Below are 15252 nucleotides of genomic sequence, written 5' to 3'. Positions count from 1 at the left end.
TTTTCCCTCAGCTGGAGCCTGTGTATCAACCATATGTTGTTTTCAAAGGTGACAATTACCTGATAGATGTAATTCAGAGGGATGGTATCGCTACTGAACCCAAACAAAAAGTGTCAGAGAGATTCAATAGATACATTAGATGAACAAATGAACAACAACAGAACGCTTTCATAAAAGAAAACTGCAAAAAATACATACAGTAAAGATCACATTATACCTGCTTGTAACAGAACAATGACCGATGTTTGACTGATGTTTAAAACTCCTGGTTATTATTGAAGTTACAGGAAAAAAAATGCAGATTAATAGAACATCCACCTTCATCATTAAGCTGTAGGCAGTGGACTGTAGTGATGATTTTAACAGCAAGCAAGCATTTGTGATCCAAATGTAATAATTTGATATTCCAAGATGTATTAGAAGAATGTACCCAGTCTTATTTTCAGTCAAACAAACTTACAGACATTAAATACATAATTTTAATTATCAAATATATCTTTAAATCATAAGAATTGTAAACTTGAGAAAGTATCTAGTGAAATAAAAATCGTTAAAAAAAATGGTTTTCCAAAAATATAATTGTTTTTTGGGTTTTTTTTGCAACTGTTTGTATTTTGCTTTTGATCACCACCAGCAGGTTATTGTTTGCCCATGCCTTTTATTTATCCCTACATGGCAAGAACAACATCCACAGAGCTATGATTTACAAATCATACCAACACCTTCGTTATAATTGTTTGGGGGGGTGGGTTTTATCAGTTCAGCCTACTCGCTGGAGTGCAGGGGATCACATGAGGCCTTTAGGGGGATGGGCAGAGTTTTCAGAGGGTGGTATGGCTTTAAGAGTTTACTACCATCACTGCACTCTCTCTCTCACACACACACACACAAACAACAGAAAGTTTGGAGGCCAGGCGAGCAGTGGGATACCGACGGATAGGAAGTGACGGGACTGCATGAATTGCAGAGAGAGAGAAAAAAAAGAAGAAGACGGGAATATCAACACAAAGCAGAATGAGAAGCAACGTGCGATCACCGGACTGTTGGGCTGTAGTGCGGGAGGGGGGGGGACTGAATTGCGCATGATCTGATCACCGGAGAGACAGACTTTCAGTGGAGGTGAACCAGGCTCCCAAAAGAGAGAAGCAGAGATTTTACTAAGGGGATTGTCGTCTGATTTCCATGACCGTGCTTGTAATTCTGGAAAGTGCTCGGGCACAGGGGACCATATGGGACTGCGACCTGTAAACTATAACCCCGCTTTGGATATGAAGGAAAAGACTTTACGACAAATCCAAGATCACAGTTAAGGGATATGAACGCAGATCTTTGGATTTCACCGCGATTTTTTCCTCTGTCGGGTTCAGTTTTGCGTCTTTGGGGATGTTTGCGAGTTGCATCTGTGCGGCTTCGGTTCGGACACTGACCCGTCTCTGTGCGCTGGTGCTGGTCGTCGCTGTCGGACTCGGTTCGGAACTGAGGGTCCGGGTCCGGCTCTCTGACGGACTGGTGACCGAGGAGGTTTTGGAGGCGGACAATGAGAGAGACTCGATATCTCTCGAATTCAAGCAGGGAGATGGGACACTCATCACTTTTGTGGCGGACTTCAAACAGGTGAGAGGTGGTCCTGTTTACCACTTTAACTGAACGCTGCTGTGCCTCGAGGGGGACCCCCCCCACCCCCCCTGCGCGCTCATTGTGACACTAAGAGATTTCTGAGGGTGCTGTTAGAAAGTCTCAAATTACTCTATAACTGTACATTTTGCCTGAACTAAAACTTGTTGCCACTGAGAACACTTCATGGTTCCCTAATTAAAGGCTGGGGCCTATCATTGGTCCTTGAATTCCCCAGGAGGTCCACGAGTAAAACGAGACATTTGATACTGATGTAAATGTAGACACTTAATACAGTGAGAGAAGTCACTCTCCGCCATCATTAAAATGAGATCAAATCCAAAATTACATTTTTTCTATTACTATTTTACATTGGAGACCTTGGAGACATCTCAGGGAGCACTGATGAGCCCCAACCTTCACTTTCACCTAATTGATTCCCCCCCAGGACAAGATCTGATCACTCATAAACTCAAGTAGAACTTGGACTTTCATTCATCTTTTTCCATCTCGGCATGAGTCTCACAAAGGTCAAGACAGGACCCCAGTGGCCTTAAAACCCCTGCTGCTCACAGGTCCAGCCCAGAGCTGATCATCAGCAGCCATATTTAGCATTCTTCTAAAAGTAGACAAGCTGATCAAATGTCCCTCCAGTGAGCAGCACTGCATTTGCAATTTTTTGGAAAGATGACACGGTTTCACTTTTAATAATCACTACTCAGAGACACATAAATGTCAGTCCTGGAAGGAAAACTACATCTGCTGAGTGTAAGGGAGGGAGTGGGGCTCACAGAGGCGCACAGAGCAAAGGCATGTGTCTGTGATGGTTGCTGTCACACAGAAGCTGACAGGCTGGCGAGATGTGAAGGGGGAGATTTACCAGGATTAAGTGGGCATGTCTGACCTTTTTGATCTGCACGTCTGCTTCACTAACCAAAACAGCTAATTTAGAGTTGAAAGAAAAGAGGCAGTCACCCCCAGTCACTGGTGACACACCAACAGAAAGAGACGTACACTGATCTGTGAGCAGGGAGCCTTCACTTGGTTGTGCAGGCGCCCTGCGTCCCCGCGTCCCTTCATTCATGCATGCACACGTGCGTGCATACACACATACATATGCACATATGGTTTTGTTTACTTGAATAAAGCCAACAGAACCTCTTAGATCACTTTACTTTTCCGCCTCTTGATTTATCTGTTCCAGTTGTAGGTCGCCCCCCCTCCCTTTTCTTTCTGTGTCTCTTTCTCCCCCTGTCCCCCTCTCTGTCTCCTGCTCCCTTCTTCCTGCTCTCCCCTCATTTCTCCTGCATGTGGTTTTTATTCAGCTCTTGTGCAGTATCTCCAAGATTTATGGAAAGTTGGACGAGCTGTCACTTCCAGCTGCCATGAATATACAGTCCAAATGAACGCATGTGGGAAGAAGAGTGTTTTAACAGGGCTGTTAAACACTGGAGAGTTATAATGAATTACACAGTTAAAGGTGGATGAGTACTGTACTGGTACAAACGCTCTTTGGAAGGTGTGTTCACGTTACTCATCAATGAGTGCGCATAATTGGCCAAACAAGCATTTCCATTTTTGTGTGAAGTTCATTCTGAAAGTAATCTTCACTAGAATCTCTTCCAAAGGAACTCTTCACAAATAATCACCCGACAGCCTGCTTCTTGCTCTTTGCTGCTTTGTGAATACGTGGCAAAGATGTGATGGTAAATGTTATAGCCATTAGACACTGGTGGAGGGGTCTGCTGGATGTGAGAAGGAAGTTTAGTCAACCTTATCCAAGCAATGAATCACTGTGAGAATCAGCCGTACAGTGATTCCAGCAGGCTTACGTTTGCTCTGAGGGCATGTAGACATGTGGAAAAGATGATATGGTTTTGCTTGCTCATGACACCTCTGTGTCATGTTGAGTAAATGTCAACATGTTGATAACAATGTCAATTAAGTTCAAACCTATGAACAATTATAATAATATCTTTTTTTTTTTTTTAATGAAAGAAGGGGTGTCATGGGAGAGAGGTAATCATTCAGTAGTGTGTTTGTAGGTTGCTAAACTTTCTCAAATGTTTTCAGCAGAGGAATTTTATGTTTGTAACTTCACCATTTCATTCTTATCTGGAATCACAGTGAAGTATTTACAGCTGAATCTACTCTCAATTATGTCAAATTGCAGTGATCTGTCAGCAGTTCGGTCATATCCTGGCCACATGCTTAATGTCAATGTACAATTTTGTAACATAAGGCAAATCAGAGCACAGATGTGCTGTTGTGGCCTTGCACTGACAGCTCCTCTAAAGTCATTTGTTAGTTGCCGATTCAATGCAGATCAGTTTTTTTTTTCCTCCAGCAACCACTGCAACGATTTATGGTTTCGCATAGTCTAAGACCTTGAGCTGAACATAAACCACGTCTTGGAGATTAATCCAAGGGAAATGTCTCACATATCTGAGAGGCAGCTCTGGCTCTTTCCAGATGTAGAAACTTTGTCAGAGAAGCTAATCAGTTTGTACTCTGTGTGTATTACTTTCATGTCCAACTAGTGGGTTTGATCAATGCAGGAATGTGAGTGACTTCATGGGCCTCTCAGCTGAGTTAACAGTTGAAGAAGGTTTAATTTCTGGGATCCAATTGTGCACATCTTTAGTTACATGGCTCTATAATAAAACATCTGAGAGCACAGTTTGAATGTTTTTTTTTAATCTGTTTTGATTTATTTAACATGCAGCTACACTGGTGCAGAATAATTTGAAAAAAGTCTCTTAAAATTTGAAAAAGCTTTCCACCCTCACTAGTATTTTCAGATCATTTTCAAGCAGTCTGCTTTCCTCTCCGAAATGCCAAAATAGTGGAAAAGTGCTCAGACATTTAAGCCAATAAGCCAATATAATCACCTGACCACAAAATGTTTCACGATCGCCACCCATAATATAAAATAAATTATATATTTAATATAAAATATAATAATAACAAAGTTATCCACTTTGGAGAGTTTTTCTATCTTTGTTGGAAAGATTTAGATGTATCTCTGTCAGTGTAGACATGGCATGGGTGACCCCTTGCTGTGCTGATGGGTCAAGGGAGCAACAGATGTTGGGAAGTCACTTGACACTCACACTGTCTCACACTATCATGTTAAATTGGCCCTGAATTTTGTAAACGGTGACACCACCATGTGAATGAGAATGTCAGACTTTTTTTTTTTATTATTATTATTGTTTTTTTTATTATTAATTCTCATTTGGTTTCGGCCTTATAAACAGGATTGTGTTTCAGCCAGGGGCCGTGTTGCCCTCAGGTCAGTTCACTCCAGTGTATATTCTGATTGTCTTCAAAGTACAGAGGCTTTATGGATACGCCCAACTGTAAGCTCGCTGTAAGAATGGATTTCAGAGATTCTTCACACACCCTCATGTACTATGTCAAAAGCAGAATGAGAGGTGGGGTTGGGGAAGCAGGTTGGTTCAGCCGGTCTGTGTGGCTTCCCATCGGAATACACCGTATCTGTGACCCATTTTGGCAGGTGACCATTCCTAGTTCTCTCACAGCCTTCACACACTGTATCACTCAGTACGATTGTTCAAATGGATTTGGACCGTAGCCTTTATTAGCTACAAACTCTCCTGTGTGGGAGGCTTGTTGGCAATTCAATATGTTCTTTTTTTCTTTTTTTTTTTTTTTTTTGTGGGAAATGCCAGCGTTTGCCAAATGAAGCTACTGCCAGTTGGTTGTTTTTTTTTTTTTTTTTGCCCTGATTGCAAGCACTGTACATCAGTTACAAGTCAGTGCAGTAAACACATTTTATGCCTTTTTTTTTTTTTTTTTTTGGCTGCCACACCTTAACTCTCTCACTCAACCCTGAAAGACCATCCCACTTTGTCACCTGCACAAACTTGTAAAGTCTTTTTTACAGATAAGTGTCACCAGGAAATGTTGTTGATTCAGGAACTGTTGAGGGGCACATGAGTCTTATTCTCTACCACTGGCAAAGTTCACAGTGAGTCATCTGCAAGTCACCAGCAATCAGTGGAATAATGCAGCTGATTAAGTTTTCCCAGAGTGAGTGAAAATGAAACGACTCATTCAGTTCCTCTTCCTTAACCACAACAAATGTTCTGATGTTCAAGCTGTAGTTTACGTTGATCAGTTACCTCAGAAGACCTCGACTCCTACTCAGTTTCCCTTGTCAAGATGTGTCTCTTTTCCGTGTGGGAGAGAGAAACTTCACAGAAAAGTTGTTGCCTTGCAAAACAAGAGGCGCTGCACTGTTCAAGAAAGGTATCACTGTTTGAGATTACCTTCTTTATATGTCACTCGGAACTTGGGATTTGAATACATGGATTTTCATTTGTCTTATTTTTTAGTGGTATGTTGTCTCTGTTTCTACTCCTTGCATCTTTCAATGCAATGTGTGCAGGCAGTGGACCTTTCTGAGGATGAACCCACTTAAGACTTTCTCCTAGCCACCCTTTGTTCCCTGCTGACTCTGAATCCCAGGAAAATAGCTTCTTCTGTGGCCTTGCTGTGGCCCTTCAAGGCCCCACATGGGCCCCCTTTGGTCTCTCGTGGCCCCTCTGCCCCTGTTGATGTCTTTATCCTTTATCCTCCTCCCACCACCAGGCCAGATGTTCATCTTTAATGCTGCTGATAAAAAGAAAAAAAAAGCTTCCCATTCCCATAGTCGTGCAGGGAGAGAGGACATAGCAGAGAGAGACAGTTATCATCCAACCTTTCAGATTTTTTTTTCTCCAATGATCGGGGGCAGTGGGCTGCGTGGTGCTGCAGTAACGGCCTACTGTCACCTTGATGGACGAGGAGACAGTAGCTTTGGTTTGCATTGTGCATAGTTGTCCTCATTTCTAACTACCTCAGACGTTTTAAAGTCACAGTTGGCAGCAAAAGAGCTAACAAAGGGTTTACTCTGCCAAAGCTTCCGCTCTGTTCTCCACACAGTGTCCTGAAATGTCCTTTTGTCAAATTCATGGCTGTGTCCGTTTGGCCTGCGCAGCCTGGTTACTTTCAAACTTATTTATTGTATTTGACTTCACTATGCAGCCCTTGTGACAGTCCAGTGAGTTCTATTGCTAAGGTTTAAAGGGTCAACACAGGGGCAGAAAACAACTGCTTTTAAAGAATACTGTAGAAACTAGCATCAAGCTGCTTGTTTTTACCATTAAAAGAAATTGTTGCATGTGACAAATTCCAAATAGATTAATAAAAGCAAAAAGTAAATGGTGTCTACAAAACTGACCTCTCCTTTTTTTAGTTCAGGTCAAGAACACAGATTACATTCTAAGCCTTTTTCAGTTTAAATGTATAAATTGAGTCATGGTGTTCATATTTCCATGTAAGTCTTGAAAAAGACAAGATTATTCAAATAATTGCTTTCACAAAAAAAAAAATCATATGATAATGAATAATACCATTATTTTTTGAATGCTTTGCCATAAAATAGCTGTTTATTTGTGTCCTGGAACAGGATATGAAAGCTGCAGGACAACGGCTAGAGGCTGAACCGGACTGTAGCTGTCTCTATTGTTTATGCCTTATCTATCTGCCTCATTTCCTTCCCTGTTAGCACTCACTGTTTGTCTCCTTCTCATTTCCTGAATGCAAAGCCTCCATAAACAGTTTGGGTGTCTGGATAATTGTATCCAGATTCTGTGTGAGCGAATAGTTCCCTCATTGTGGCCTGCGCATACTTTGCACAGGTTAGAGGCCTTTAAAATATAAATTAGGAGCTGTTGGTGCAGTTTTTACAGCTGTATTTCTGACTTCATGTTAAAACCGAAATGTTTAAACTCCGACAGCAGGCAAAGTATGTTACCTTCCATTGTTGTCAACAAAATAGCCAAAGGGTACACCTTTCTTTCCGTGGCCTCCAGTGTTTTTATTGTCCATTCACTGCCACTGGTTGCTAATTGGTTGGCTCTTTGGACAGCCAGGTGTGACCAGCCCAAAATGTGACTCCACATTCCTGCCTTTGGAGCCTCTGTAATTAGCTTCAACTCAAGCATTTCTCAGCACAGCAGCTTTTCTCCCGCTCCTTTTGTCTGCATGAGTCTGTCTCCCCCTCTCTCCCTCTGTCTCCTAACATGATCTTTAATCCCTGCCTACACCTGTGTTTTTTGACTGGGCTCCACTCATGCACCAAGGCAAATATCCTCCCCATCACCAAACACGGTAAATCCATATGTTGTTTTTGAAACAGAGATAGGACCATTGAGGAATGCTGGGGGTCTTAAAAGTAAATACAGTGTTTCATCACTTATGTTTCTACAAATAAAAGCCAAGTAGCTCAACTGGAAGGTTATTATGCTGACTTTATGAGCTTTTATGTTAGATTTATGTTACTGTGCAGCCTCGGTAACCATTGACAAGGAAAGGGCCTTTAAAAGAGAGAAAAAAAATCAAATTGTTGGCCAGATTTTTTTTTACTCATATACCCACACAAACCCACAGTGATCCCAAATGACCCGTCACAGAGCGTGGCTCACCAGCAGTCCTCCCCAGCCAGCCATCAGCCTTATCAACAGACAGGGTCTTAGAGGGGATTGAAAAACAGGAAGAACTGACTGCACAGGGGATAGCTACTGGCACAATGTTTGTGTGCATGTGCGTGTGTGTGTGTGTGTGTGTGTGTGTGTGTGTGTGTGTGTGTGTGTGTGTGTGTGCAAGCACTTTTGTGGGTTCTGAAGTCCATCCATGTGTGATTTGGCACAGTTAGTATTATATCCAAAGTGAGATTTATATGTCTTGCAGTGTTTCACTTTGGCATTTAACATGCTTTTAACTATAGAACCCTTGTAGAAAAATAACCTTATTTTTCTTTCGGTATAGGGCTTCACACAGCTCTCATTTTCAGAGCCAGTAAACCAGGTACATACTCTGTGAAGAGAACGTATTTGGCTAGGTGGGTTACAACTACAGTGACGGAGAATGTTCACTGTAAATGGCACCCTTTGAGTATCTGAATAGGCTTTTGTGCACCTCTTAAATAATCTGGCCCACCAAAGGTAGCCCACCACCACAGGCCCCCACCACTCGCCTGTTTAACAGGTCTTAGTATGACCCACTAGTCAAGCTGCATGAATACAGACATGTGTTTGGCTGTTGGCCAGTAGTAGTTTGTCTGCAAATGGACTAGGTCCCGGGTGTCAGGGAGCAATGCTGAGGAATCTGTACTTGTGTGGATTATTTATAGCCATGCTGACATTTACACTGCTCTGGTGGGGAAAAACTCAAGGCTACACTGTCCTTTGATTATGGTATTACCCGTCTTTTTCAAGACGGGGAAACGTCCCTCTTTTAATTCTTAATGTCCGTACCTGGTGATTTTCTCTAAATGTTGGTCTGCAAACCTTTAATTTTATGTAGGTCTGTGGAAATGCACTTTTAGGGGGTGACTCATTTTCCTGATATAGGCTCCACTTCTTTAAAGAGTAGTTTTGAAGTCAAGTTGTCCCACTCTTCATTTTCAAGCTCTGGCAGGTCCACTAGACTATGATATCCTTAAGTTACATTAGTGTTGTTGCATATTGCTTTGGCTTAAAAAAAAAAGATGTAAACTGTTGTTTGATTAGTGGGTTCACTCTCTCCTGGTGTTTGGATACTGCCTGTCTTCATAACAACAGGTGTAAATGCTCCTTTAATCATATCCCTGCACCTTTTACTCTTTTGCTGCGTTGTTTTTTATTTTTTATCTTGAGTTTGCCTGCACAAATGAGTCAATGTGTACATGTGCATGTGCCAGTGCCGGTTTTCAGGCGGGCAGAAGTGAGTTGAGTCTTGTCTAAACAAACAGTGGAATCCAACAGCTTCTGTCTGGATGGTGATGTGGAGATGATGTCATTGTTATTACTCTATTTGCTGTTAGAAGCCATGCTGATTATTATCTCAGCCGCACCTAAACTGCGAGTATATCAACAGCGGTTTGTTATTGCCATTTAAAGCCCACGATTAAACTTAATTTCTGGTAACTGGTTGTTTGAGATCCACTGGCTGCAGACAGAAATAATTTTGTAGTGACTTCTATTAAGTCTACTAGTATGAATAAATTAATAGTTTGTGGGTTAGATTAAAAGATCGATACTTCTCTCATGTCTGTATGAGTTAGATGGTTAGCTTAGCTTAGCATGAAGACTAGAAAAGTGTGGGGCAACAACTGGCCTGGCTCTGTCCAAAGGTAGAAAAATCCACCCAGCAGAACCTCCAAATCCCAGCAATGAACATGTTATATCTCATTTGTTTAATTGAATAGTAAAAATTAATATTGATGGTTTTTCTGGGGTTTATACCCTGGACAATTTTTGTACCGAGAGCAGGATTCCAGGAAGTTACTGCACCTGCCCAAGAAAGAGAGAGGTACAAGCCTCCGTAAAACCACAAACTGTCACTTTAAGCTAAGCTAATTGAATGCTGGCTGTAGCTTCATATTTAGCATACAGGTGTAAGAGTGGTGTTGATTTTCTCATCTAACTTTCTGCAGGAAAGCAAATAAATACATCTCCCCCAAAAAAACAATTCCTTAAGCTTTTCAGAGTTACATCAGAAAAATGTTGCCACAGTGAGCACTGGTGTCCTCCCCTTGCCCTTTTGGCCAAAATTCAAATACAGGGCAGTAGAGTTAGACAATCATTAATCCGGACACATAATGACACAAGCGGAGGAGGAGATCTCAGTGTCCGCACTTTAGCATTAAGTAAGTTCCAAAGAAGCAGAGTTGGTGGAACTATCCCCTGCTTCTCTGTAATTACCCAGAGGGCCCTGGGGCAAATCCATGTGGCTGACACGAATGCCTTCCCCCTTCTCTCTCTCTCCCTGCCTACTCACACGTACACACACAGTGTCCCAGTGTAGCGCCATGTGTCTGCAATATGGGAGGTCTTTGAGTCGTGGCCTCTGCGTCTCCCTACACTTGAGGGGAAATGGCACTCTTGCCCGTCTCTCCGTCTGGATTGTACTCTGTCCTCTTTACATCTCATTCTGTTCACTGTGATATATTCATGCCTCCTCTAGTCTTGACATTCCCTTTAATCATTCAAACTTTGTTCTTTCTGTTAAAAAAAAAAAAAAGGACTGGGTCATCATCACAATATAGGAACATTTGTGGTATTTAAATTCGACTTTCTGTGTTTCTACAATCCTCAAGTCCGTGTACTGAGCAGCTCACAGAGACGTGTGAGGTGAAAAATCTGAGGTTAATATCACAGAGAGCCTGTGAATCAATATTTGCTCAGTAATTTGCTTTCCAAAGGTCAAATAGTATCGCATGATTGTCTTGTGTAATACCAATGCTTGTATTGTGTGCCTGCCAGAAACCCTTTTCACAGACAAAAGTGGTTCTTATGAAACCAGTGATCATGCAAAGTAGTCTACAGAGCACAAACACTTCTGAGGCAGGTTGCATTGTTTTCTTTCCAGTGTGTATACTTTTGCATACAGGAAGTGGGACCAAAGAGCTTAAGGAGGTCTCACTGGGGTTATCACTGGGCTGTTTATCTGTCCCAGAGTCCCTCCTGCTCAGGGAGTGAAAGCCTTCAAACTGCTACTCCTTTTTAGCCTGTTTGCTTCAGAGGGGTGTGTGAAAAGCGGAGGAGGGGTGTTTGGGACAGTGTGTCTGTCTTGAAGCTGAAGCCAAGGAGGGGTGGGGATGGGGGGGTGGGGGGTGTCTGATGAATAGGAGGACAGGTCTGCTGCTCTGCACTCCCCACTGCTGGAGCTTCCCATCATGCTTTGCATGCCCTCTCACAGAACTCTTTATGGCCTTGGGTTTGGCGCCAGATCTCTCACGCACTTGCCAACATCAACAAGTTGTTTTTTTTTTTTTTTTTGTGAATTCTCCACTATTACCATTTTCTTACTTCTATAGTTCCACATAAAACAGCCTGGTAAAATGTTTTGGCATTTGAGAATCTCTGATAAGTTTGTCAAGAAACAGGCCTAGAATCCTTAATTTGACAGTAAAAATAACCAGAGCATGACCGGAGAAACATTGCACAGGCTTACAGACAATAAAATGTATCAACAAACTGTCAGATGAGACTCTATGGATGTAGTGAACATAAACCCCTCTTTACTTTTGGCAGACAGTTGTTTGAACATCTTTGAACTCCACATATTGAATTACTTTGAGTGTCTGGAAAAGTGCTACATTAAGTACCAAAATGGAAAGAGTATTTGTTCTACTCTGTATGAGCCTACACATATAAACATTAAGTTATTATAACCTCGCCTCATGCACCACATCAATGCCTTCTGGGAATCGTCTGTTTATCCGTTCAGCCAGTCATCTCTCATCCCTTGTGTCTTGCAGGATGTGAAGATATTTCGAGCGCTGATCCTGGGCGAGCTGGAAAGAGGGCAGAACCAGTACCAGGCCCTGTGTTTCATCTCTCGCCTCAACCGCAATGAGATCATCCCCAGTGAGTCTATGGCCCGTCTCAGACAGGTATGACATGGCAGCTGTTTTATTGTTATGAACGTTTAAAGCTCAGAAAAATGAATGAATGAATTACATTGCTCAGAGCATCTGAGGGTTTTAACACTGATTATTTGTACTGTCTGCTCAGAAAAATCCTCAGGCCATTCGCTTGGCAGAGGAGCGGAGGGGATTGGAACAGCTGACGATGAGCGTGGCCGTCAACTTAAGTCGGGCCTTGCAACTCAGCTCCCACATCCACAACATGTGCAGCGAGGCCCGAGAGGCCATTTACACCAGGGAGTCAGACGTCAAACACTGGCTGGACAAAGGTCAGTTCTCATTTGATCTATGTTTATTATTAAAACTAGCCTACGGTGTGTTCGTGGTTTGAGCAAAATATCTGTCTGTTCTCCGTTCTCTTTTTCTTCTCTCCCATCCTTCCTGATCGTCTCTAAACTCTGTGCTCTGTATTATCTCTTTGTACTGACTCTTTATCTCCCCAACACTCTCTGTCTTCCCCGTTTCTATCACCTAAACACCTCTTTCCACTTCATTTTAGTGATATGACTCCATGTATTATCGCTTTTTGGTGATAAGGCTCTATTACTGTTCATGCAATCTAAGTATACTATGTTCTGTTTTTGTCTTTACATTACTTATAAATATTCCACTTTTACTTTGAAAAAAATGTAGGTCGTAGCAGACTGTCTTCTCTGAACAGTCTGTGAGATACTGTACTATCCTCACACTTTCCTAGATTGAAAACATTTCATTAAAAACTTATTTAACTATTTGTTTTTTGTTTTTTTGTTTTTTAAAAAAAGGTCCTTTACAGTGGGATCCAGTATCTCTATAGCAATGAAGTCCAAATTGTCCAGGCTGAGGAGAATCCATATGACAGCAGTATTGTCCACTGACAGCACTGTTAGACAGGAAACAATGTTGATCGTCACGGTTCACGAAGCACTCTTTTGCATTAAACAAGCTCTGCACCGTTATCTGCAGAAGCAATCACAGTACCATCTCCTTTGCATAACAAAGCTCCTGTTTTACTGCACCATCTCCCCTCTTTTTGGCCACTTTGTTCGCACCCTCCAGTTCAATATGGAATTTAATTGAGTGGATTAGAATGATTCACACAACTGTATGATAGCATGCTTTTGTTTTTAATACCACAGGCTTTGATAATGACGCCCCTCTCCTGCTTGTGTTGTAGGAGTGGATGGCTCCATCTTTGAGGGCCTGCCACAAACAACAGAGGTGCCCAGCTTTCAGGCTTGTCATTCTACTAAAGACTTGTGGCAGCCCTGTCTCTGCACATACAGCCTGCGTCTGGAGTGGTACCCGTGTCTGCTAAAGTACTGCCGCAGCAGGGACACCACAGGCAAAGGCTCTACCTACAAGTGTGGGATAAAGAGCTGCAGCAAGGGCTACCATTTCACCTACTATGTTCCCCAAAAACAGCTCTGTCTATGGAATGAGGAGACCTAGCATTTTGTTCTGGATGGTTAGGAATAGAGTAATGCATTTTTTCCCCAGCCAAGCCAATGCTTCTCCACCGAGGCTATTCAAAGTAAACACAGTAACACTGGACCTCAGTTTATATGATGATGAGTGAAGCTGTCTCAGGTGGGGAGTGGTGAGTTCCAGATGTTCAAGCCGAAAAAGAAACGAATTCAGGTTCCAAATGAGACCAAAACCTTTAAGGAAGGAGAGATGCAGCAATAAGAAGACCCACTAACTTAATGCCTTTTCTGGGAAAATGACATATCATTGTCATCTATAATGTGACTTTGCCAAGAAACTGTCACTTTTGTGCCTTTTTTTGGGAGAAATTATTGGAGCAGATGATAGAGACCAACAACAATAACCTCTCAAACAAGCTACGGCATGCACAAAGCTGGACAGTGCATTTCTGCTCAATTAAACACCAGCAGAGGAAAAACAGAGTCCCACTCTGATCAGAGGAGTCATACAAACACAATCTTCCATCCTGGTGAAGGAAAAGTTGGATGGTGGATTTATCTTTCTTCTAAAGGTCTGTGAAAAACAATTTATTGCCAGCTAAACACCTGTTTATAACAATGTAAGCTGGCTGACAAAGAAAATGCTTCTCCAATGCTGGCTTTATTTATTGTAGTTGCAAAGTGAAATTATGGTGGACTATTTTTGTATAATTTTGTTTAAAAAAATAATAACCTCATCAAGTTTCTCTCCTTTTTGAATTAAACAGGCTCTTAAATTTACATGTCTGAACCACAGGTCCTCAGTAACAAGAAGTATTCAAACAAATTTCAGAACATTTTTTTAACCTCTTGGATTTTGGACGCTGCTTCTTGTCTCATCCATACTTCATGCTACGTTGCTGCCAAGTTTTCATTGTTGTACACCCTTTGTGGATAAACAGGTTTATTATAATATTTAATAGGACAGTTTTAGTTATACTTCACCCCATCATGCCCATCACTCACTTTTTCGGTCTGTTTTTAAATGTGTCAATTAAACCAAAGTCAAAAGAGGGGTGTAAAGTTTCATTTGTCTAGAAACAGGCCCTTCAGTATGGTGTGTTTCCATGTTAGGATTTACTAAAACTGCAGTGTAGCCTGTTAATAATCTATACTGCCATCTTGTGGTTATACAGTGTTTCCGTTTCTTGTGTTGTCTATTTTATCTCAATGCCAGAATTTCTGTTTCTGTTTTGTCTGTTAATGTCAACAGTTAAATGTTTATAATTTATGCATCTCAAATCCCTGATCATTTACAGGAATAATTTAAGGAGCACTTCTTGAACTTTTTGGACCAAATTTCATTTTTTTTCTGTCTGTTCCTTAGAGCAATAGGTTGAAGTATGAATTTGGTCTGCCTTACCTCCATCTTCATTTCAGACTTTACTGCCATATCAAAAGTTCATTTTGTGTTTTGTGTGTTGGTATGTCCTGCTAACTAAAGAACCAAATGAGTGAAACATTTCTATTTGTGGCTTTTTCTGGTGATCAAGTGCCTTAACATTTCCACTGATATCTTTTCTATGTAATTGTAGACTAAGTCATATTTTTTCTATGAAAGAGTTGTTAATATGCTGTAAGTTGCCATAAGGAGAAAATGAAGCAATTAGGTAATGAACCATTAAGAGTTGTTTTACATGATTTGTTTCAATAAAGTCTTTCTTTGCACTGCATATACAATTATAGCCTAAGTATTTATTTACTTGGGGGGGG

General features: G+C 41.5%; 1 protein-coding gene across 1 annotated transcript; it reads left to right on the top strand.

The window, feature by feature from the left end:
• The first annotated feature begins 876 nt into the window (after positions 1-876).
• On the top strand, positions 877-15219 carry oafa (OAF homolog a (Drosophila)). Its single transcript, XM_023402959.2, has 4 exons — positions 877-1614; positions 11927-12061; positions 12183-12363; positions 13251-15219. The coding sequence occupies exons 1-4, from the start codon at positions 1384-1386 to the stop codon at positions 13523-13525; spliced, it is 822 nt and encodes a 273-aa protein (XP_023258727.1). The 5' UTR covers positions 877-1383; the 3' UTR covers positions 13526-15219.
• Positions 15220-15252: the final 33 nt, after the last annotated feature.

Source organism: Seriola lalandi, unplaced genomic scaffold (assembly GCF_002814215.2).
Source record: "Seriola lalandi dorsalis isolate HSWRI2012SDOR001 ecotype SW California unplaced genomic scaffold, Sedor1 jcf7180002054044, whole genome shotgun sequence".
Classification (NCBI taxonomy): Eukaryota; Metazoa; Chordata; class Actinopteri; order Carangiformes; family Carangidae; genus Seriola; species Seriola lalandi.
The sequence above is the reverse complement of the archived record's forward strand: the minus strand, read 5'-3'. Positions and strand labels throughout refer to the sequence as shown.